The sequence below is a fragment of the Bos taurus genome, chromosome 5, assembly GCF_002263795.3.
Source record: "Bos taurus isolate L1 Dominette 01449 registration number 42190680 breed Hereford chromosome 5, ARS-UCD2.0, whole genome shotgun sequence".
Taxonomy (NCBI): domain Eukaryota; kingdom Metazoa; phylum Chordata; class Mammalia; order Artiodactyla; family Bovidae; genus Bos; species Bos taurus.
In genome coordinates, this window is record NC_037332.1 from 66,664,755 (window position 1) to 66,689,296 (window position 24,542).

General features: G+C 44.3%; 1 protein-coding gene across 1 annotated transcript in view; it reads right to left on the bottom strand.

The window, feature by feature from the left end:
* The window catches only part of PAH (phenylalanine hydroxylase), a 90,203-nt gene that overhangs the window by 51,329 nt on the left and 14,332 nt on the right, over nucleotides 1–24,542 (bottom strand). Inside the window, 1 exon segment of the mRNA NM_001046058.2 lies at nucleotides 13,904–14,087. Within this exon segment, the coding sequence (NP_001039523.1) occupies nucleotides 13,904–14,087 (184 nt within the window).

Consider the following 24,542-nt stretch of genomic DNA (forward strand, 5'->3'; position numbering starts at 1 on the left):
GGACATATAAAAGTTGTGTTTTTACACTGTGCTGTAGTCTATGAAGTGTGCAATAGTGTTACATCTGAACAATGTATATGTCTTAATTAAAAAAATATTTATTCGCTAAAAATGCTAAGTATCATCTGAGCCTTCAGCAAGTCATAGTAGTAACATCAGTAACATCAGTGATCTCAGATCACCATGACAAACACAACCATGAGAAAGGCTGACATATTGTGAGCACTACCAGCATAGGATACGGAGACAGGAAGCGAGCAAACGCTGTTGGAAAAATGAAGGCTGTGGACTTGCTCCATACAGGGCTTTCACAAACCTGCCATTTGTAAAAAATACAGTACCTGTGAAGCATGGTAAAGCAAAGCACGATAGAGGAGGAATGTCGCTATTAGGACTGTTCAGCTACAAACTCCGGGGACTTTGCCTTTGTTTTTACTCTGCCCTTAAGGCAATGGCAGCCCACTCCAGTACTCTTGCCTGGAAAATCCCATGGGCGGAGGAACCTGGTAGGCTTCAGTCCATGGGGTCGCGAAGAGTCGGACATGACTGAGCGATTTCCCTTTCACTTTTCACTTTCATGCATTGGAGAAGGAAATGGCAACTCACTCCAGTGTTCTTGCCTGGAGAATCCCAGGGACGGGGGATCCTGGTGGGCTGCCGTCTATGGGGTCGCACAGAGTCGGACACGACTGAAGAGACTTAGCAGCAGCAGTAGCAGTAATATAATACAGGGAGCAGAGCATAATGTTTTCCAGTGAGGCTAGGAATCTGTCCACTTACTCTGTTGTGTAACTGAGCAAGCATTTTATCTCTCAGAGCCTTAGTTTCTTTAACCACAAAATGAATTAAAACTGTCTTTCCATATTACTGCATCATTATGTACATTAAGGTGGCTCAGTGGTAAAGAATCCGCCTGCCAATGCAGGAGCCGCAGATTCAATCTCTGGGTCAGCAGATCCCCTAGAAGAGGCAATGGCCACCCACCCCAGTATCCCTGCCTGGGAAATCCCATGGACATAGAAGCCTGGCAGGCTATATAGTCCTCGGGGTCTCAGAGTCAGACACGAGTGAGCATGCACACACTTGTGTTAAATGCTAGAGAAAATGGGACACATTCGAGCAGAGCGACTGGCCACAGTCAGTGTTCCATCGGTGTTAACCACTAGGACGGGATAAGTTCAGTGGTGATGAGGAAGAAGAAAAAGGAGGAGAGGAATGAAGGGGAGAAGGAAGAGGAGGAGGGGAGGGAACAGGAGGAAAGAAGGGAGACAGGAGTCAGAAGCACCTTCTCAGACAGGCTCTGCTCTGATGTTAACAGGTTTTCTGATCTTGGGCTCAGTTTCCTCTGCAAAAAATGTAGGCTGTTGGATTCATATCTGCTATGATCCTTTTGGGGTTTCATATGCCTATGTGGAGGGCTAACGCTGGCTAGGGCACTCATGAAAATACACTTTCAGTCAATCTATGTGTCAGCCTGACTTGTTCTCGGAAGCACAGTTACTGTGTTTCTTCAGCTCCCCAAATGCCTGACCCTACTGTTTCCCAAAGAAACAAGGCTCTGCTCCAGAGACAAGCTTCTTTGTCCCCACCCAGGTTCAGAGCTGGGCGTGCTGGTCAGCTTCCAGCTGAACGCCAGAGGGCAGCAGAACCAGCTTACTTTCAGCTTTGGCTGATTTCTCGTTTCCTCTCCTCTCCTTTTCTCTTCTTTTCTCTTTTCCTCTCCTCCAAAAGGAAAACACTCTGTACTTGGGCCACATGGCTTGGTTCAGACCTCTTGGTGGGAAAAAAAATCAGAGAACTTGAGAGGGTTGCAAAGACTCAAAGGATTCAAGTCTTGGCAAAGCGAAATCGCTCAGTCATGTCCAACTCTGCAACCCTATGGACCCTATGTAGCCTTCCAGGCTCTTTCATCCATGGGATTTTCCAGGCACGAATACTGGAGTGGGTTGCCATTTCCTTCTCCAGGGGATCTTCCTGATTCAGGGATCAAACTCAGGTCTCCCACATTGCAGGCAGACTCTTTACCATCTGAGCCACCAGGAAATCCTCCAGGTGTTAAGTCTTGGCAAAGAGAAAACAGAGGTTGAAGCAGCTTAACAATCTCTAGGATGCCATCAGGGAGACTGTCAGGGAGACCCAGGTGTCACTGTGAGGCCATGGGGCCCTCATCGAAGTCCAGGGGCTCCTGGTAGCTTCTGGGCCCCATCATCATTCAGAAAAGGCTCAGAACACACTTGTCTGGTTAAGTAAGGTCCCGCAGTCCACTGATGGCCAGGATAGGACACTTAGCCATGTCCCCATCATCAACTTATGGGTTCTTCCAATTTTCCCAGTCTCAAGGTTATAGTAACTGCTTTTTTCCTTTAAAGTTACACTTTCTGAGAGCTTCCCGGCCACCAAATGCTGTGCTAAGCACTTGACTTCCACCGTCTGTTTTAATTTTCAGAGTAACCCTGGCAGGCGTTTGTGTTAGTCACTCAGTCATGTCCAGTTCTTTGCAACCCCGTGGACTGTAGCCCACCAGGCTCCTCTGTCTGTGAAATTCTCCATGCAAGAATACTGGAGTGGGTTGCCATTTCCTACTCCAGGGGATCTTCCCAACCCGGGGATAGAACCCAGGTCTCCTGCATTGCAGGCAGATTCTTTACCATCTGAGCTACCAGGGAAGCCCTGGGGGGTAGACAGGATTATTTTTGCATTATTAACGGAGCACACTGAAGGTCAGAGAGATGAGGTGACTTGTTCAAGATGACAGAGCTGGCGGGCCTGGAATCAGAACTGGGGCAGCTCGTGCACTGAACCACTGGGCTGGCTTAGAATAAAGTGAGGGTGGGGACCCTTGATTTTAGATTTCTGTTCTCCCATCTAGAGAGAGGGAGGAAATAACAAACTAAGACAGGAATATAGAGGGGCTGATAGAAAATCCCTAGGACAGCCCCAGGTCTTCCTCACCTTCCATCAGGCACCCTGGCTTTAGAAGTGGTAGCTTTTTAACATGCAAGTTCTAGGTTCTTCCAAGACCCCTTCCTTTTCCCTTTCTCTTCTTCAGTGATGGTCACAGGCCTCTCCCCTCCCAACCAGACTCACTCACAAAGCTGGGAATAGAGACTGACCCCAGCGACCCAGGCTTCTGTTTGGAAAAGTGAAATCAGATTAGCTCATTAATGACCTTTGCAAATACCTCCGCGGTGGGCTGGCCTCTGTGAGCCCCTCCACGGCCTCACAGGCGGCGGGGCTCAGTGGTTAATGAATGACTCAGGCAGGCTGGTGCAACAGAGGGCCTCTGTGAAGCCAGAGGCATCCGGGGGTGGGGTGAGGGGGGCAGATCATTAATAAATATTGATTTGGCTCCAAGGGAAGCAGCCCACGGGAGAGCTGGCCCTGGACACCCACGTTGTAGTCTCATTAAGTCGGGGTCAACTGCTCAGCCCGGACGCCGAGGAGCGGCTGGTTCAGGGGTGCTCCTGAGCAAAAAGCATCACCACCACCACCACCACCACTCCACCCCCACAGGCCTGGCTGGAGCCTGCTTCCTGGCCAGGAAGATTTATAGCAGTTCAAGGTGCAGGTTGAATCCCATCTGACCCCCTCCCTCCACCAGATGTTCACCAGCCCCAGGGTGTAGCCAGCAAGGCACCCAGGCTTGCCCCAGACTTCTGCCTCCAGCCTGTCTCAGGGAGAGCAATAAATCCTCAGCTTCCAAGGCCCAAAATAGAAGGGTGTTCACTGCCCTGCCCGCCCCCCGCCCCCTTCCAAGGCTCCTGGATGTCTTTTCTGAGGCCATGGCCTCCAGCCCAGCAGAGAAGCCTTCACCAAACTAACCCCAACAGAGCTGGTGTGCCCACCTCCTGAAGGATGAATGCCTTTGAGGGCATTAGGTTTCTCCTTTAAGGAGCTTCCATTTTCTTTCTGAAGAAGGAACACTCTCTGTGAAGGTCTTGGCAAGAATGGGTGAGCCAAATGCGGATGATGGTGCCAAGCCAGTTCCCTCCTCCTGGACCAAACGGAAGCATGGTGGAGGCAGGGCTCACTTATGAGAGTGAAACCAGGTGGGTAAAAGGCATCTACCAGGAAGTAAAGACTGAAAAGGTGTCAAAATGAATAGATGGATGGAATGAGTGAGAGATGCCAGTGAATGATGAACAAAGAAAAGGTTGTGTATTCCAATCACCAATCTAAACTGGAGCTATCCTCCCTACAGCCATTTTAAGATGTCACTTATCTTATTAACTTACTTATTGATGGGAATGTTCACTATGTTCCCAAATACTGAATTCCACATTGCAGTGAGATCTGATTACCAGCTACTTGCCTCTGGAGTTATGGTCAACCTACATTGGCTCAAACAGAATGTATCTAAAGCCTCTTCCATATAATGTCTGTCTCCCCACAGGAGCCCCTCCCCAACCCTTGCTCCCCTCTCCCCACCATGCTCAAGACTGGCCTCAGTGTAGATCCTTGGTGTGCCTGGCAAACAGCCACTCCCCTATCCCTACACAGACATGGCTGAACAGCAGCCTCCTAGACCATAAGACACATGAGTCAAGACACCACACGTGACTGATTTTCCCTAATGCATCCCTCCATGTGGCTGCCGCTGAATGGGTATTCAATATATATGAGTTGTATGGATGAATGATCCACTGAATTGGGGCATAAATGTGAATGAATGACAAGAAGGTGGTAAAGCAGACTCTGAGTTTGGAGAAGATATAAAAGAAAAAGGAAGAAAACCCCAATCGTCAGAATTTTAATAAGTAAGACCCATGTGATTTAGCAAATATGAAGGAGAGAGAGGATTCCAGGGAGAAAAATGCTGTCAAATGTTACAAGTATTTCAAAGAGGAAGATGACAAAAAAGAGGCTACTGCTTTTGGTAATGAATGTTGTCAGAAGGATGAGGAAGAAGAGAAGGGAAAAAAGAAAAGGAGGGAAGAAAAGAACAAAGAGGAAAAAGCAAGAAATCTGAATGTGAAACTGGCCTTCCATCTCCTGCTGCTGCTGCTAAGTCGCTTCAGTCGTGTCTGACTCTGTGCGACCCCAAAGACGGCAGGCAACCACCAGTGCTATTTCCAGTATAACACAGAGTCACATGCATAATATCAAACACCCAAGCTATGTTCACAGGAAGTCATCTTTGTGAATGAGAGATCATCCCCAGGGGCCCTCACATCATCCCACACAGGAAGCTGACTCCCTGGCTTCTGGTGGGGCCAGCCCCAGTGAAAGAGTGGCTGCCACCAACTCTCTATTTGTTATTAGCCTGGTGAGTGTCCACCCCAAGGAGCTGGTGGTAGCAAATAGCCTGATACTAAGCTGCAGTTGCTTCCCTGATGGGTCAATGGTAAAGAATCTGCCTGCCAGTGCAGAAGACATGGGTTCCATCTCTGGGTCAGGAAGATCCCCTGGAGAAAGAAATCCAGTACTGCTTGTGGAATCCCATGGACAGAGGAGACTGGCAGGCTACAGTCCATGGGGTTGCAGAGGGTCATACATGACTTAGTGTCTGAACAACAGCAACAGACCATAAAGCTCCCCCCTTACTAAGGCTTAAGGATATCTAAGATCAAGGGCCTCTTCAACTCAAGCAAGTTCAACGCAATCCATCAAACATCCTAACATACAGAGTATTTTGCATGATGCCCTTGTGAGACCCAGAAAGTGACAGAGTGAATCTCAGCTCTATTTTACAGATGAGGAAGAAGAGGTAATGAGGTATCCCAGCTGGCAGGAAGTCAGATGAGATCAAGCCTAGCTGGCATTGTACAGAATAGGAATTCATATCCTGGCTCTTGACTCTTTTCAAGTAGTTGCTCTTTTTTACTTGCTATGCTGCTCCCTCAACTCAGCATCAATGGCAAATTGACATTCCATAATAAGCATTTCATATTCTCTTATTACCTCCTTCAATTGAGGGAACACATCTGTACAGAGAAAAAGGGTGTTCTTAGTCTAATTCTTTGTAATCTTCACCATCTTTTGGATTGATCCAAATAGCACATCATGGTAGCCTTTCTTTATCAAAGATCAGGACTTTGGAGGTTCTGACTCTGTCTCCACCATGAGATTCACTGGGGATCCTTAGAAAAGACTAGGCATGAGTTTCCTGACCTTTTTGCATGGATCCTTTATGCCAGGCACATTGTACAATCATATCACAGAATTTACACAACTGCATTGTCACCCCGCTTATTTAACTTATATGCAGAGTACATCATGAGAAATGCTGGGCTGGAAGAAGCACAAGCTGGAATCAAGATTGCCAGGAGAAATATCAATAACCTCAGATATGCAGATGACACCACCCTTATGGCAGAAAGTGAAGAGGAACTCAAAAGCCTCTTGATGAAGATGAAAGAGGAGAGTGAAAAAGTTGGCTTAAAGCTCAACATTCAGAAAACGAAGATCATGGCATCTGGTCTCATCACTTCATGGGAAATAGATGGGCAAACAGTGGAAACAGTGTCAGACTTTATTTTTCTGGGCTCCAAAATCACTGCAGATGGTGATTGCAGCCATGAAATTAAAAGACGCTTACTCCTTGGAAGGAAAGTTATGACCAACCTAGATAGCATATTCAAAAGCAGAGACATTACTTTGCCAACAAAGGTTCGTCTAGTCAAGGCTATGGTTTTTCCATTGGTCATGTATGGATGTGAGAGTTGGACTGTGAAGAAGGCTGAGCGCTGAAGAATTGATGCTTTTGAACTGTGGTGTTGGAGAAGACTCTTGAGAGTCCCTTGGACTGCAAGGAGATCCAACCAGTCCATTCTGAAGGAGATCAGCCCTGGGATTTCTTTGGAAGGAATGATGCTAAAGCTGATACTCCAGTACTTTGGCTACCTCATGGGAAGAGTTGACTCATTGGAAAAGACTCTGATGCTGGGAGGGATTAGGGGCAGGAGGAGAAGGGGACGACAGAGGATGAGGTGGCTGGGTGGCATCACTGACTCGATGGACATGAGTCTGAGTGAACTCTGGGAGTTGGTGATGGACAGGGAGGCCTGGCGTGCTGCGATTCATGGGGTTGCAAAGAGTTGGACACGACTGAGCGACTGAACTGAACTGAACTGGCACACAGGTATCTTCATTTTACAGACAAGAAAAGCTAGGCCTACAGAGGGCGAGCAACTTGACCATAAAACTACAGCCCAGGAATTGAACTGGAAAAATGAAGACTCCAAAATCCACACTGCCATTCAAGTGTACCTCTGCCTCATTTCCTAATATGGAGAATAAAAATCACGTTATCTGCTTACTCTGGCCAGTTGAGTTGCAAAGCTTCAGTGAGACAACCTAAGGGGAAAATATTTTGGATTTGGCCCGCAAATAAGGAATTCCTGTTAGAATGAAAGCCTGCTTATAATCTTATAATGTTCCTCAGCTTGAAGCCCTGGAACCTAGGAAGCAGACTGGCCTCAGAAACCGCATTTACTCAGGATCTTCCCTCACCATGAATAGACATGCTTCTGACAGCTTACAAGAGGGCAAACCCTAGGCCAGCCTCCAGCTTCAGGGTTGCTGCCACCTCTTCACAAACAGGTTTGTCCTCTTAGCTGTGGGCATGCTTGTCACGATGAGGCAGGCTACTGAAACAAAAGTCCCATCCCCAGCTGCCAGAGGACTTAGAGCGATGTTGCCACAGGTAGCAAGCATCTAGGTAGACTGGAAAAGGCTGTCAATCAATCCTGTATGTCTTTATGAACATGCAGATCCCAGGTCTCCAGCAGACCCAGGTCCATGGGCATCCCCGGCCCTGAGACACACGTGGGGCCAAGTGAAATGAAAGGGAGGAGGTTCCGAAGTGAGAGGGAGATAAAGGGAAGATGATGGAAATGGAAGAGTAGAGCAGAGGAAGAGCCAGAGGAAAGGCAGGTGCAGGTGGTAGAAATGGAGAAATATCCTGACCATCTGGAGCCCCCTCCTGCCCTAAGCAGCTTCTCTCTACAGGATCTCAACTCTTTGAGAACCATGACCCCTTTGAAAATCCTCTCTCCTAAAATATATGCAAGCAGGTACAATTCTGCCCACAATCCCAGGGGCTATTCAGACTCCTCTAAGGAACCCTACCCTTCTTCCTCCCATGATGGATCTGAAACTTCAGCCTTATCAGCCTTTCACAGCAGTGATGTTGAAGCAGAAAAGAGAAAAACTCAAGTGGGCTGGGAGGGGAGAGGGGCAAAGAAGAGTAAGGGAATAAATATAATGTATAAGAAGGAGGCAATAAATATAATGTTATTTTGTCTTCTGCAATAATTTTTCCATCATTGCTTCAGGAATTAATCCAAATAAAAAAGACAAAATCATAAGCACCTCCAGGCTAGATAGGTAGTAGATAGATGAATAAGTAAATAAATAGCCTTTCTACTCCACACAGAAAATATAGTTGTCCTGGCAATCTGGACGTGCTTTGTTTCCACACCAAGACTCCTATAGTGACCCCAGTTTGAACAAAATCTACCCAATTGCTCTTGGAAAATAACTCTCAAGTCCAATTGCTCTTGGAAAATAACTCCAAACAGATAAATTTCTCAAAAGGTGATGATCCTACACCTCTGTCTAGCCAAGACATTTTGTCCATCTGCTTCTCTTGGCTGCAATCTGGCTCCATGTAGGAATTTTACATCCCCCCCGCCCCACCAGCTAAATGTAATGTCATGCAAAAGATTCAAAGAGAAAGGTAAAAGGATTAGTAGACTAATCGATGGAAGATATTAACACTCTTTCATGTTGGGTTGAAAAAGGATTTGAGGTCATCAGGAGACAGGGGAACAGGAGAATAGACCTCAAGTATTCAAAAGACTCTATGGATTAAAATCCTATTAAATTCCTATCAGCCAAGAGCCATTTGAGAAGGTTGGGGTTTCTTTAACTTGTCACCATAATTAGCCTTCCCTTAAGCTGTTTTGGGTGGGGAACTTTAGCAATTAAGAAACTGAAAACTTTCATTTTCTAGCACCCATACGGCCTTTTGAATGGTTTAACAACTAGAATGGAAAGTGATTTAGCCCAATTGATTTGAGGGGTTCAGATCTCCCCCTCCTTCAGCCTGTTGTCAGACTCACCCCTGAGATCTGAGCCCCTCAGTAGAAAGGGCACTTTGTTGAATGAAAGAATCAAAGGTTCAGATCTATGAAGATGCTTTCTTCTCCTAATCATCCTCCCATGGAGTTTGACGGAAAGAACAATTCTGCAAAGGGATGGCTGTTTCCCCTAAAAAAAAAAAAAAATTTGTTTCTGGGCCCAGACTCCAGTTCACAAAAACTAACCCAGAAACCCAAAGGGCTATGTCTTTCAGCAGGTGCAAGGGTCAGGAAACCATGCCAGGGAAGGGCAACCAATATGGGCTGGGGTAAAGAACCATCCAAAGAAACAAGGGTCCTGAGACACATAGTGTTTTGGAGGGTTAGTCTGAGCAGTGTTTTCCTCACTAGGTAAAATATCAACCCAATGTTAAACATCAATACCCTGCCACTTTGGGCCCTACCAGGGAATCAGACCTATGTCACGTTCTACCTCTGATGAGCCCAACATTGATGATGCGGTGCCTCGATGTCAGAGTGTGGGCTTCCTCACTTTCACACTTGCTGGGTCCTCAGAGTTAAGGTGGAACTGAGGCCGAATTCTACCAGCCATGTCTCCATCACAGCACCCACCCCTCTTCTGCATTCACTCGGCTGCCCAGCTGCCCTTATCAGCCTGTGAGCTCCCTAAGGACAGGCCCTGCCAGCTCTCTCTCTCCCTCTGGCTCCAAACACGGTGCTCGGCATAGAGCGGTGCTTGACACCTGCTTGCCCACAACTGCACAGAATTCACTCTGTGCCTGAAGACAAATTGTGGCCTCTGATTTTAACAGATGAAAAATTAAGAAGGATGTTGGGCTGCATGACCTCTGAGGTCATTTTCCAGTTCCCAGAACCTCTGAAAATGTAGTTGTGTACCGGCTGGCTTTTCATGGCTCCTATGCTCAAGTCATTATTTATAATAATGATGATAACACAAGAATAGCAAACCTCTATTAAGCCCTTAAATGTACTCTGGGCTGTCCTCAATACACCACTGGTGTTACTTCATTAATCTTGCAAGACAGAGGCTTCTTACTTGAATTCTATACAGTGATAAACTATGATGATCAATAATCTGCCCCAAATCACACCAAGTGGATGTCCTGGTTCCGGAGCCTGGGCTCCTAACTGCTCTTCCACATCTGCTTTCTGAGCCTCCAGTTCAGGCTGCCAGCCCTTCAGCTGATCTATGTACATCTTCCCTGCCTCCCTGAGGGGCTGCCTGCTTGCCTGTCAATTGCTTTGAATTTCTACCCCAGGGCCCCAGCTGGCCCGGCCTCCACCTGCTCCCAGCAGAGGCAGAGCTCGCCCCAGGATCCGGCAGGCCCTTTGCCCTGAGGGCCTGAGGCTCCTGTTGGGAGCAGGTGGCCGGAAAAGCAAGAGAAGGAGGTCATCAGAGAAGCAGCTCACTCAGAAGGTAGAAGAAGAAGGGAAGCCGATAGGGTTAATTTGAGGAGGAATTCCAAGTGCCCCGCTCCCCACCAGTGATCAGAGCCTGCATGCATGGCTGCCACTCTCAGCAAGGGCAGACACCCAGGATAGGATGGACTTCCTGGTCTTGGTTACAGCCACAGAGAGCAAGGGCAGGAAGAGAAGAGATCCCCTGGGATAGCTTCAGAGGAGTCTTTTAGAAAATGTTTCGATTCGGAGCGGCTTCGGCGGCCAAAGCGGCGAGGGCCGGAGGCGGCGGGCGCGATGAGCGCGACGCCCGGCGGAGGGGTACGGACGCTTCGGATGCCCGGCCGCCACGGCTACGCCGCCGAGTTCTCCCCATACCTGCCGGGCCGACTGGCCTGCGCCGCCTCGCAGCACTACGGCATCGCGGGCAGTGGAACTCTGCTAATATTGGATCAAAATGAATCTGGGCTTAGGCTTTTTAGAAGCTTTAAAAAAAAAAAGAAAATGTTTCAATGGCCTATGTGGGGCAGGGCGGTGGGGGGAGGAGTGTGCAGTCTTATGTCTCATTTAAAATCCCATGGACGGAGGAGCCTGGTAGGCTGCAGTCCATGGGGTCGCGAAGAGTCGGACACGACTGAGCGACTTCACTTTCACTTTTCACTTTCATGTATTGGAGAAGGAAATGGCAACCCACTCCAGTGTTCTTGCCTGGAGAATCCCAGGGACGGGGGAGCCTGGTGGGCTGCCGTCTATGGGGTCGCAGAGTCGGACACGACTGAAGCGACTTAGCAGCAGCAGCAGCAGTAATTATTAACATGTTAACTTCAACTGCGAAGCCTGAAATCCTCTTGAGCTAGTCTTTAATGTTGTGGCCAAAAAAAAGCTTTTGATTTTAGATTTTACAATAGAAAAAATTTTTTGATTATATAGGAAAAAATAGTTCATCTCAGCAATCACTTCTAAGTAGTGACCCAAATGAGTTGAAAACTTTGAAAACAGAAAAACCTGCATATGAATATTTAACAGCCTCATCCATAATTGCCAAAATTTAGAAGCAACCAAAATATCCTTCAATAGACTGAGCAAAATGGATAAATGAGATGCGGTACATCTATACAATGGAACATTTTTCAGTGATTACCAAAAAATGAGCTATCAAGTCGCAAAAAGGCATGAAGGAAACCTGCTAAATGAAACAAACAAACAAAAAAAACCAGTCTAAAAGGATGTAGGGACATCCCTGGTGGTCCAGTGGTTAAGATTCTGCCTTGCAATGCACAGGACACAGGTTCAATTCCTGTTTGGGGAACTAAGATCCCACAAGTTTCAGAGCAACTAAGCCTCATGCCACAACTAGAGAGTCTGCAACCAAAGATCCCACATAACGTAACTAAGACCTAACACGGCCAAATAAATAAATATTTTAAAAAAGCATATATAGTCTGTGGTTCCATATTCATACAGCATAACATTCTGGAAAAGTCAAAATCACGGAGACAGTAAAAAGATGGGTGGTTGCCAGGGAGAAAGGGGAAGGAGAGAGGGATGAGCATGTGGAGCACAGTGCATTTTGAGAGCACTGAAACCATTTTGTATGACATGAAATAGCAAACACGTGACATTATGTATTTGTCAAAATCAACAGAACTATACAACGCAAAGCATTATCCCTAATGGAAACTCTGGTCTTTAGTTATTAGTCATCTATTAGCACAGCTCATCAGTTCAACAACCACCACATACTATCATTTACCCAGCTGGGCACTGTTTTAAGCACTGACTATGCAAGATCTCATTTAATCCTCACAGAAGTCCTATGAAAAATAGAGGTCAGGGCTGTTAAAGAGACTTGTCAAGGGTCTCAAAGCCAATAAGTGGAAAAAGCAGGGCTTGAACCGAAGCCTCTCCAAGGCCAAGCCCATGCAATTCCTACACTCTATTGCCCTAACTCCTCTCCAGGGCAATATTTTGTAATAGGGAAGAACAAATATGACTCCATATTAGATGTTTCTGTTATTTTAACCTTTGTGCTCTGCTGCCAGTGGTTAATCACACTGGCTCTCCACCTTTTGTAAAAGAATGTTGCCTAGAACTTAAAATATACAGAATAGCCCATTCTCAGGGCTCAGGCCTTTATACATATATGAGTAAAAAGTTGCAAAACAGAGAATAACATTTGTTTTGTTGGAGATTCACAGGAACATCATAACCTGACCTACAGGGACACCTATAAGAACAAAGGATTCCTGCACCAAGACGTTTACAATAGACAACTAACTTCTCTTTTTAACATAAAAATATAATTCGGGCTATTTTTAGTAAAATAGCCCAAGTTCTGACTGGAGTAAGATGGTTCTTTGAGACATCAGTCTGCCATCTTCTCAGTCTGCTGGCTTTCTGAATAAAGTCACTATCCCTTGTCCCCAAGAACTTGTCTCCTGATTTACTGGTCCATCGTGTGACAGAGCAGAACCAGTTTGGATTCGGTAGCAATTTCAGTAAGTAAACAAGTGGGCAGAGCAAGTCTTGACAATTACTCTATTTAGTCATTCATGCACAAATAATTGCTGAGAGCTATGTAACTCTAAGGATATTAATGTAGGTAAGAGACTCTCCCTGCCTACAAGGAGCTTGTAATCTAGTGGAAGAGACAATGGAAGTCCTAAGAACAAGGAATCAAAGAGCTCCAGCTCATGAGAAGCACATGGGGAGAGACCATGAGACGCAACAGAGATTACTAAAGAATTTGTCCTGACACCATATTTAAATAGAAAGCACCCTGGACACCCTAACCATCCTACCTCTAAGCCATGAGATGAGACTTCTGCCTTGTAACTGTCACCCTACATAAAGCTACACACAGGCTTTATAGAATTGACCTTTTAAATCTCAAAAATTTTCATTTTACAGAGGAAACTGAGGCAGAGAAATTTTGAGAGCATAAAAATCCACCAATGAAAAATGTATAAAAATTGCAGTAGAAGGCAACTAAAGACAACTAATATAAGAAACAGCTATTTTGAGGAAGGGGAAAAGGAACAGCTATTAAATGTCTAACTATGACAGGCACTATTCTGCATCCCTAAACTACATCCTCTCACTAAATCCTGGTCTTTCATGGTTGAGATTACCTTTGACATTATTCTTTTTTAAGTTTTTTTCATGTGATTGCACAGAGTCAGACACAACTTTGAAGCAACCTAGCACGAGCATGATTTTTAAAATCTTTATTGAATTTGTTTCAATATTGTTTCTGTTTTACGTTTGGTTTCTTGGCCTCAAGGCATATGAGATCGCCGCTTCCCAGCCAGGGATGGAACCGGCACCCCCTACATTGGAAGGCAATGTCCTACCACTGGGCTCCCAGGCAAGTCCTTCTTTGCCCTTATTTTATGGTGAGGATGTAGAGCTATTTACCTTGTGAAATTCCTGCCTCTCACCTGTGTCTTTCTTCTTATCCCGGGAAAGCTCGTGCACAGTGGCACCAATGTCATGTCTCAAGATCTTGATGATGTTTGCCAGGGCAGGCACGCTGCGTTGATCCAGATTGGTGAAAAATTCATACTCGTCTTTCCTTAAACGTGAAGGTCTTGATTCAATGTGGGTCAGGTTTATATCATTCTCCTAGAAAAGAGAAGTTAAGGGAGTATGAAGGGGACAGTAACTGGAATTGACACAGACCAAACGCAAAACCAGAGCAAACACAATGAAATGTGGAGAAGTGAGGAAGAAGAATTCTCTTTTTTTTTCTTTCTTCCTTTTTTTGTCCAATATAAGAGTAGAAGAAAGCCTTTAACACAGCAAAAATTGTTTACTTTTTCTTCTGCAAAACCAAATAACAAACCAAATGTTGGGGAAATAGTTCAAATGTCACAGAATTTAATCACATGGAAATCTGCTCAAGGCCTAGAATTGCAAACATAAGATTTCAGTTTGGTACACAGAAGCAACACTATTCTGCTTGGATAGAGTCCACAAGAGTCAGGCTTATTGGGTTTAAATCAAGGTTCTTAACTATGTCAGCTATGAGACCTTAGAAAATGTACTTTTATATTTCTAACCATCAGTTTCTCCATCTGTAATTTTGTGGGTAGTTGTGGTGCTTGGTCACTCAGTCGTGTCCGACTCTTTGCCACCCCATGGACTGCAGTCTGCCAGGCTTCTATGCCCAGGGGATTCTCCAGGCAAGAATAGTGGAGTGGGCTGCCATGCCCTTCTCCAGGTATTCATGGTACCTGGTTCATAAATTTGTAGGAAACACTGGATGAGACAATACATACAGACTGTCAGGTACCTAAAACATGCTCAGTTAAAATTTTATTTTATCCAGTACAAATACCACTCATATTTTTTTATAATTACTTTTCATTCCAGTTATGCTACAAACGTATATGTAGCACCTTCCAGGTACTGGTCACTTTCTAAGTGGCTGCGATACAGTAGTGAACAAAACAAAGATATTTTCCTTTAATAGAGTTTACATTCAAGTTTTGAAGATACAAACAACAAACAAAAAAGATAACTGATTTATGTATTATAATGATAAAGCCTAGGGAAAAACACAATGCAGAGCAGGGTGAAGGGAACAGGCAGTCTTGGAGTGCAACGGGGCAGTTTGCAGTATTTAATAGAATGGACACATGAAGTCTCATTGAGAAGGGAAGACTCATGTGCATTTAATGCCACAAATAATAATCACTTAATACAGCTTCTCAACTACAATGTCTCTAGCTGGTGATACTTTAGCCCTTATTGAGTTCATCAGTAAAAAAAGAGTCACTTACTTAAACTGGCCCTCAAATTTTAATGTGTGGTTTTCATTATTACTTATTCAAAACTCTGATTTCATTGACAGTGTTGTTCTTTGTGAAGAAAATCAAGGACTATCCTCTTTATTAATTTTTCTTTAAAAGAGGATTTCTCCAAACATTAAAATGGACAAAATGTACCCAGAAAAAAATGCTTAACTTGAATAATTCTATAATTGCAAAGAAATGAAATTCATCAACCTTAGAGTTCAAGAAGTGCATCTTTTTCCTCGATGGTTAGTGGCATATGGTTGAAGAGCACATGGATAATTACAGTAATGATACTTAAATACAGTAATGATATTCAAATAATACCACTTTACAGTTTCAAATTATCTTCTGTGACCTTCTCAAGAATCCTTTGTAGAGGTTAAGGAAGATGTGAAGAACGAAATTAGAGACAAAGATGCTTTGTTAAAAGGGGCCAGAGGGGAAGCTGCTGTGTAACAGAGGGAGCTCAGCTCGGTGCTCTGTGATGACCCAGATGGCTGGGATGGGGGATGCTGGGTAGCAGGGAGGTCCAAAAGGGAGGGGATATATGTATACATATAGCTGATTCACTGCATTGGACAGCAGAAACTAATACAACATTGTAAAGCAATTAGTGTTGTTTAGTCGCTAAGTAATGTCCAACTCTTTTGCAACCCCACGGACTATAGCCCGCCAGGCTCCTCTGTCCATGAGATTCTCCAGGTAAGAATATTCGATTGGGTTGCAATTTCCTTCTCCAGGGGGATCTTCCCAACCCAGGGACGGAACTCGGGTCTCTTGCATTGTAGGCAGATTCTTACCATCTGAGCCACCAGGGAAGCCACTTGGGAAGCCCAAAGCAATTACACACCTATTTAAAAAAAAAAAGTGGCTGGAGAGAGAAGCTCATTTTCTCTAACCTCAGACATTGGTCTTTTAACCACACACCCTGTCCTGCCAGGGATATGATGAGCATCCCACAAATACCAGGTCTCATCATTCTTATTACTATTATGCCACATCCCTCAAAGTGAAAACACTATGGGAGTAAACACAATAAGAAGCAATCCTACACAGGCCTGCTTCCTGCTCCTTCTTCCCCATAATTCTCAGGGGTACATGATGAAGCCATTATACATGGGCACCAGCTGCAGAAGAACATACCCCTGACCAGGTAACCCAATGTGGGGACTCCTGACCAGAGACAGAGAAGATCACGTGGAGGAAGGAAGAGCAGATAGCAGTTGCTCTAAAGCTTTCTTTGCAAATAGAGGTGACTTTCTAATGAAAACAAAGAGCAATGTCATCCATCTTGGCTCTGGATGAAAGCAAATGGTTAAGCTCCGCCTATTGACCTAAGCTGAAACTTTAAAAGAAGTTTAAAGTAACTTTAAACTTTAACCAATTCCTGCTTTGTTAAGAGCAGAGAAAAAACAGCAAAGCCAAGAAATAGGAGTGGATGCACCTCGGCCATGTTCATTTGTGGAACAGCAAGGGAGGCCGGGTGGTATAGGAGGTGGGAAGGGGTGTAGAGTGAAAAAAAAATTTTAAAGGCTGGAAGGCAGAAACTACACTGATTGAGTTTCCCCACTTCTATCCCACCCCTCGTAACACAACACCCCTTCCCAGGGAGAAGCCTCTCACCTTGGAAACAGCCAGAAGACAGCGTATGCTGTATGTACACTACCATGAGTAAAACAGATAGCTGGTAGGAAGCTTCTGTACAGCACAGAGAGCTCAGCTCAGTGCTCTGTGATGACCGAGAGGGGTGGGATGGAAGGGAGGGAAGGAGGGGGAGCCTCAAGAGGAAGGGAATGTACGTATACTTCCAGCTGATTCACTTCATTGCGCAGCAGAAACAAAAACACTGCAAAGCAATTTTGCTCCAATTTAAAAAAAAACAATGTATGCCCCATGACTCAGTTTTTATAATTCTAGAGACCTAACTTATGGGAGAACTTTTTACCAAAATTTGTAACCCGACTACATAATAGTGGGATATAAGATGGACCGTAGTCTATAATCATTCACTGGAGACCCTGAAACCATTAAAAACAAAGTGCCAGTAAGTACTCCCACAGTGATGGTCTCCAGTGATGAGTTTGAGCAAACTCCAGGAGACAGTGAAGAACAGGGAAGTCGCCCGTGAGGTCACAAAGAGTTGGACATGACTTAGCGACTGAACAACTCCACTGATGGGCCTCAGGGTGTTTTTGTCTCTATTTTCTTTTTGATCACAGTTCAACTTTTCGAAAGACAATATTTATTACTAAAATTTAACTTTCTCTTTTAAATGACAGACCCTTGGGAAAATACTTATGATGGATATAGGTATGTGATAGATAATTAAAATATGTTTTAAAACTTCTGTCCAACACAAGGAAAAAAGGCTAGAATGAAAGGCATCATGATGTTATGACAAGATTATGTGTAACTTCCATTTATTTGCCAACAGTTTCATACTATTACCCATGCAACGAAAATCAAAATATCTTTTTTTAATATAAATTTATTTTGATCGGAGGCTAATTACTTTACAATATTGTATTGGTTTTGCCATACATTGACATGAATCTGCCACAGGTGTACACATGTTCCCCATCCTGAAACCCCCTCCCACCTCCCTCCCTATACCATGCCTCTGGGTCATCCCAATGCACCAGCCCCAAGCGTCCTGCATCATGCATCGAACCTGGACTGGCGATTCGTTTCACATATGATAATACACATGTTTCAATACCATTCTCCCAAATCATCCCACCCTCACCCTCTCCCACAGAGTCCAAAAGACTGTTCTATACATCTGTGTCTCTTTTGCTGTCTCTTATACAGGGTTATCGTTACTATCTTTCTAAATTCCATATATATGCGTTAGATGCTAAAGCTGAAACTCCAGTACTTTGGCCACCTCATGCGAAGAGTTGACTCCTTGGAAAAGACTCTGATGCTGGGAGGGATTGGGGGCAAGAGGAGAAGGGGATGACAGAGGATGAGATGGCTGGATGGCATTACTGACTCGACGGATGTAAGTCCGAGTGAACTCCGGGAGTTGGTGATGGACAGGGAGGCCTGGTGTGCTGCAATTCGTGGGGTCGCTAAGAGTCAGACACGACTGAGTGAATGAACTGAACTGAACTGAACTGATACTGCATTGGTGTTTTTCTTTCTGGCTTACTTCACTCTGTATAATAGGCTCCAGTTTCATCCACGTATCTTTTTAATGTGAGTGAAATTTCTGGCTAAGATCACCCAGCTAAATTCTTCAGATGATTTCTTTCCCATTTGAATCAATTAGCTCTCTAGCTTAGCATGCAATTTCCTTAGTGGTGTTTCTCTGGTTTAATAGTGTGGATCCTTAGATACCAATAATTTTGGTTGCTAAGAAATGCTTTAGAAGTGAACCTCCAAATCTGAATATGATCATAGTTACCTTTTAAGAAGTGAATTTTTATTATCATTTATTTGGCCATGCCACATGGCATTTGGAATCATAGTTCCCCAACAGGGATTGAATCCATACCCCCTGCAGTGGAAGCACAGAGTCTTAACCACCGGACAGCCAGGCAAGTCCCTGAATTTGTATTTTCAAACGAGGGCTCTATTCAAGTTAAAAATTGACCCATGCACACTCATCACATCTTCGTGGACATTTTGGCAGAGGCAAGAAAAGTGAGAGTTCAACACTGCAAAGACAATTTCACAATTTGCCCAGTAGTTAATTTCTGCATACAAGAAGGCAGAGCAACAACCTGATGACTCAGGACTCTTGAACAGAGTGTGGGGTCCAGAAAAAAGCAAAGTGAAAAGAATGGTCTATTTTAACAAGGGTTGACCAGAAAGCCTTTTGTGCTCCCATCCATGAGGAAAATCTTCCTAAAGGGGGATTCATCACAAGTAGATGAAATACAGAATGAATATGATGAAATGTGAAAAGTGGATTCGTGCTTCTGGACCTTTTCTTGAACTCAAGTTCCTTCCTCTCCTCTTCCACTTCATTTCTCAAGGAAAGAAGAATGATAACGCAAAAGGTGCGGGCTTTGGGACTAATCTGAGTTCAAATTCTGTTCTGTATTCACTACCTTTGGATACATTAGTTAGACATTATGAACTTTTATTTTCCATGTTTAATATAAAAATCATATTATCTGGCAGCTTAATGAGCATTAGCAAGAGAGAAAGCACCTTGCACCATTGTGGCTTCAATCACAGTTACTCAGTAAGAAGTCAGTATGCCCTACCTTTCTCAACCTGGCACAGATATTATTCTCCTGGAAACTGAAACACATTAAGTTGATGAGTCACTTCCCCTTTAATATTTGCTGTACTTTAAGCTCTTCTCAGATTTTTCCCTGAAAGTATGTTTCCAAAAGGGGAATGAAATGCTGAGCATATTTTCAGATGAGATTAGACTGGAAAAGGGGAGCTTCTTGAGTTCTTGGACCTCCTACAGGCTGTTGCCTTGGCATAAGCTCAAATGAAGTTATGTCCTTGTCGGTTTCAGAGCTTTCTGGGGTGGGAGGCAATATCAAAGACAGTCACAGATGATGGTCCACATCACTGGTCTCAGGTAAACAGACAGGAGCCTTTCATAACTCATTCAATCCAACACCTCCCTGGTGCCAGGGCTTAAGCACTGGGCTATAAGAGCAGACAAAGCAGGAAAAATCCCTGCCCTCCTGGAGCTTACATTCTGGAAGGAAGACACAAATAATAACTATGATAAATAAATAAAATATACAGTCTTCAGATGGAACATACAAAAATAAGCAGGGAAGAGGGACAGACTATTCCAGAGGTTCAATCGAGGTGCCATTTTAAACAATGGGGTCGTGAAATCCCCCAAAAATAAACAAGTGACATGTAGGTCTAGACCTAAAATCAGTGAGGAAGCAAGTCATAAGGGAACAGCAAGTGGAAGGGTGCTGGGGTCAGCCATTTCACAGTATGACTGAAGACCATCAGTGAGGCCAGTGTGACAGGCGCAGATGAGCAGGGGGCAGGGGGCAGTAGGCCACGAGGCAGAGAAGCAGCCAAGAGTAACCTATCGGCCATCATCTTAACTTTGGTTTTCACTTGGAGTGACATTAAGAAGCTGTGTATAAAATAGATAAACAACAAGGACCTACTGTAAGCAAAGGGAACTCTACTCAATATTCTGTAATAACCTATAAAGGTAAAGTATCTGAAAAAGGCTTCCCTGATAGCTCAGTTGGTAAAGCATCTGCCTGCAATGCAGGACACTTGGTTCAATTCTTGGGTCAGGAAGATCCACTGGAGAAGGGATAGGCTACCCACTCCAACATTCTTGGGCTTCCCTTGTGGCTCAGCTGGTAAAGAATCTGCCTGCAATGGGGGAGACCTGGGTTTGATCCCTGGATTGAGAAGATCCCCTGGAGAAGGGAAAGGCTACCCACTCCAGTATTCTGGCCTGGAGAATTCCATGGACTGTATAGTCCATGCGGACACAAAGAGTCAGACACAACCGAGAGACTTTCACTTTCATCTGAAAAAAGAATGAATATATGTCTATGTATTGTATATGTAACTTAAACCCTTTGCTGTACACCTGAAACTAACACAACATTGTAAATCAACTATGATGCTGCTGCTGCTGCTGCGTTGCTTTAGTCGTGTCTGACTCTGTGTGACCCCATAGATGGCAGCCTACCAGGCTCATCCGTCCCTGGGATTCTCCAGGCAAGAACACTGGAGTGGGTTGCCATTTCCTTCTCCAATGCATGAAAGTGAAAAGTGAAAGTGAAGTCGCTCAGTCGTGCCCCACTCTTAGCGACCCCATGGACTGCAGTCTACCAGGCTTCTCCATCCATGGGATTTTCCAGGCAAGAGTACTGGAGTGGGTTGCCATTGTGCTATGAGAGGTAGTACGGCAGAGAGAGAGAGAGATTTGGACTCATGTTTTCAATGAAGCACTCTGGCAGGTATTTTAAGGATAGACTGGGGACTTCCTGGTGATCCAGTGGTTAGGACTCTGCACTTCCACTGCAGAGGGCATAGGTTCGATCCCTGGTTAGAGAACTGAGATCCCACAAACCGTGGGGCACAAAAAAAGAAGAAAGACTGCAATGGGACAAAAGCAGAAACAGTGTGGGGATGGCCACAACATCTGGGGTGAGAAATAACAGAAAAATAGAGAAGTCTCACAGAGGTACAGGCAGGGCTTCTTGTGTATTTTACTGATCTCTTCTTGTGAGAGGTCCAGTAACAGCCCCAGCTGACTAAGAGTCTAAAAATTAAACCTACTGGGCTAAATAGGAAACCAAAAACATTCAAGAAAACAGGAGCAGCACAATTATTAAAGTCTAGAGTGAGCTCAAGACCCTCCCCAACTCCATGCTAGAGGCGCGTTCTCAGGCAGGTTCAAGTTAACTTTCAGGATTCACCCCCTGAAAACCATCTTTTAGGATCCCACTCTCGCCTCCCCTGGGAGTATCTCTGTTGTCAGTTCCTGGTCTTCCCCTCCCTTGGTCTTGTCCCTCTTTGTTGGGTTATTTCTTCCCCATCTTCCCCTCCATGTGGTTGGAACTGTGTCCATTTCAGAGGTAACCCCTTTCCTGGGGAAGAAACGGGCTAGCAGCTTAATCCAGGCTCTTCTCAAGGCTTTACAGGAAAGAGCTGTCCTGTCCCAGGTTCCCCTTTCTACCCCCACTTTTTTTTTTTTTTTTTGGCACCGAAGAGATAAAATCAAAATGGTCCAGTGGCCTGTTTCAGTCCAAGCTATCCATGAGCAATCACAACCCACGTACCATCAATGGACCACAGCACTCCGTCTACATTTTCACAACGTGGGACTGAACTTTATGATGAAAGTGTAGAAAGTCAGCTTCATGCTACTGTTTCTCAAATATGCCTGGTTTTGAACAGGTAAACAGCTGAAAACAGTGCCAGTTTTCCATCTGAGGTTCCTCTATTCAATAACTGGATCATCAAACCTATCAAAATGTTTGAGGCAGAACCATCTGCATGGACACACAAGAGAAGCAAGCTAAAGATCCATCAATAAGAAATAAAGTATAGTCATACAATGGAAAATAGAGAGGGAAAAAAATGAATGAGCAGAAATAGATGCACAAATCTAAAAAAACAATGTCCCCATTCTTCTCCCCAAAAAGAAAACTGCAGACGGACTATTACAATATGACTCCAATCTTATGAAGATTAAAAGCTTACAGGATAAACAACAAGGTCCTGTATAGCACAAGGAATTATATATAATATCTTGTGATAAACCATTATGGAAAAGAATATGAAGTCTATATATGTAAAGTATATATGTTCATATACAAATGAATTGCTTTGCTGTATACCAGAAATTAATACAGCATTGTAAATCAACTTTACTTCAAAAAAGCAAAACTTGCAAGACTATGCCATATATCCTAATGGATATCTTTATATAACAAAGTCTTAAAAGATGCATGGGAATAATATGTATCAAATTCAGATTAATAGCTACTTCTGAGGAGGGAGGTACATGGGGAAGGGGTACCCAGGGATTTAAGTCATTCCTGTAATGATTTACTGCTTAAACAGGAAATGAGTTACATGGACATTCTTTATACTATTATCTATATTTGGGGGTTTAAATAAGATGAAAAAGTCATCTGGGTTGTAAGAACTTTTCCCCAGTGAAACGCAATGCTCTTCTTATTTTGATTAAAGATGGAGTGTTCCCTGTAAACATGTTACTGCCACAACTGCTCTGCACCAAGGTGAAAAGGATAAAAGGAACCCTCATGATTCAGTCTTGATGCTGTCCTGCTCACCAGACCCAGGAGTCACAGGCAGGACCTAAAGTCCAAACTTGAGAGTAGTAAACATCTTATTATCTGCCAAACCTCTCCTCTGCAACCCCGCTTCTGTTCCCAGGAACACTGAGGTTGGTGGATGGTAAAGGATTCAAGGATTCCATGACGTGGCCATGCGTTTATTCTCTCCCCTCAAGTCATTTGTCTCTTCATTCTGGAATTTACTCCCCCATTTACCCCACTAGTCAGTCCTTTAGGTTTCAGCTTAAACATTATGTCTGCAAGAAACTTCTTAACAAATTTTTCCCCCAGCCTAGATTAAGAATGCTCATGGAAGCCTGAGCTTTTCCACGTTCTGCAGATGCAGAGAATGACTGCTTCACTCATCCCAGTCTCCTCAACACCTATATACGGTCTGATAACAGCTGATACTCACAGAAGGTTAATGGAATGCATGAATGAGACAGTATGAGCTGATTGAGTATCTTATGAGGGTGGGATGTGGGTCATCTGGGCAGAGAGGGAACACAGAAAGTGACTGTGACAAATACAGACTGTACTTGTAAACATTTAGACTGTAAACACATATATAGATTTGTTTTCAAATCTACTGTGAAAATGGAGGGTGAACTTGGAAGGATTTTCTAGCTCTAAGAGTCTAGCCCTGGGCAGCTTGCTTAGTCTGAACCTGTGTGTCTCCATCAGTTAAATGATGACAACTGAGCACACTCATCATGCACTTCAGAGCTCTGTATATGTGCCTGATGGCTTATTCCCGTCCTTAGGGAATTCGAGGTAAAATGATTAGTGGGGTTCTGGCAGAGGAAGGGAGACCTCTTCTCTGCAACTTCCCCCAGGAGTTTGATTCTAATTTTATAGCCCATTACTAAGCCACTTGCAATAAAGGCTCTCAGGAGACTATTTTTCTAAGTAGGCTCAGGACATGAGAGAGTAGAAGCTAAAAATAAAGAGAACTTTGGAAAATGCAGAGAATTGAAAGATCAATGTACTGAGGACAGTGGGATTTTGGGGGGTTAGCAGACAGAGGTTTGAGTATGTTCCTAATTGTTTGGCCCCAATCCACGAAACCATCTGCCTCACTGCCTCCATCACCACACAACCAATGCGTGTAAACACCATACCTCTGTATCCCCAATGTAAATATCAAGCCTATTGCATTCTTTTTTTTTGAGTTAATGAACCTCTATTTATTTTTGTATTATTATTTTTTTTAATTGGAGGATAATTGCTTTATAATGTTGTATTGGCTTTTGCTATAAAATACGAATCAGCTGTGAGTATATGGATCGAACCTAGGTCTCTCACATTGTAGACAGATGCTTTACTGTCTGAACCACCAGGGAAGTCCAATATATATCAGATCAGATCAGATCAGCCACTCAGTCGTGTCCAACTCTTTGCGACCCCGTGAATCGCAGCACGCCAGGCCTCCCTGTCCGTTACCAACTCCAAGAGTTCACTCAGACTCATGTCCATCGAGTCAGTGATGCCATCCAGCCATCTCATCCTCTGTC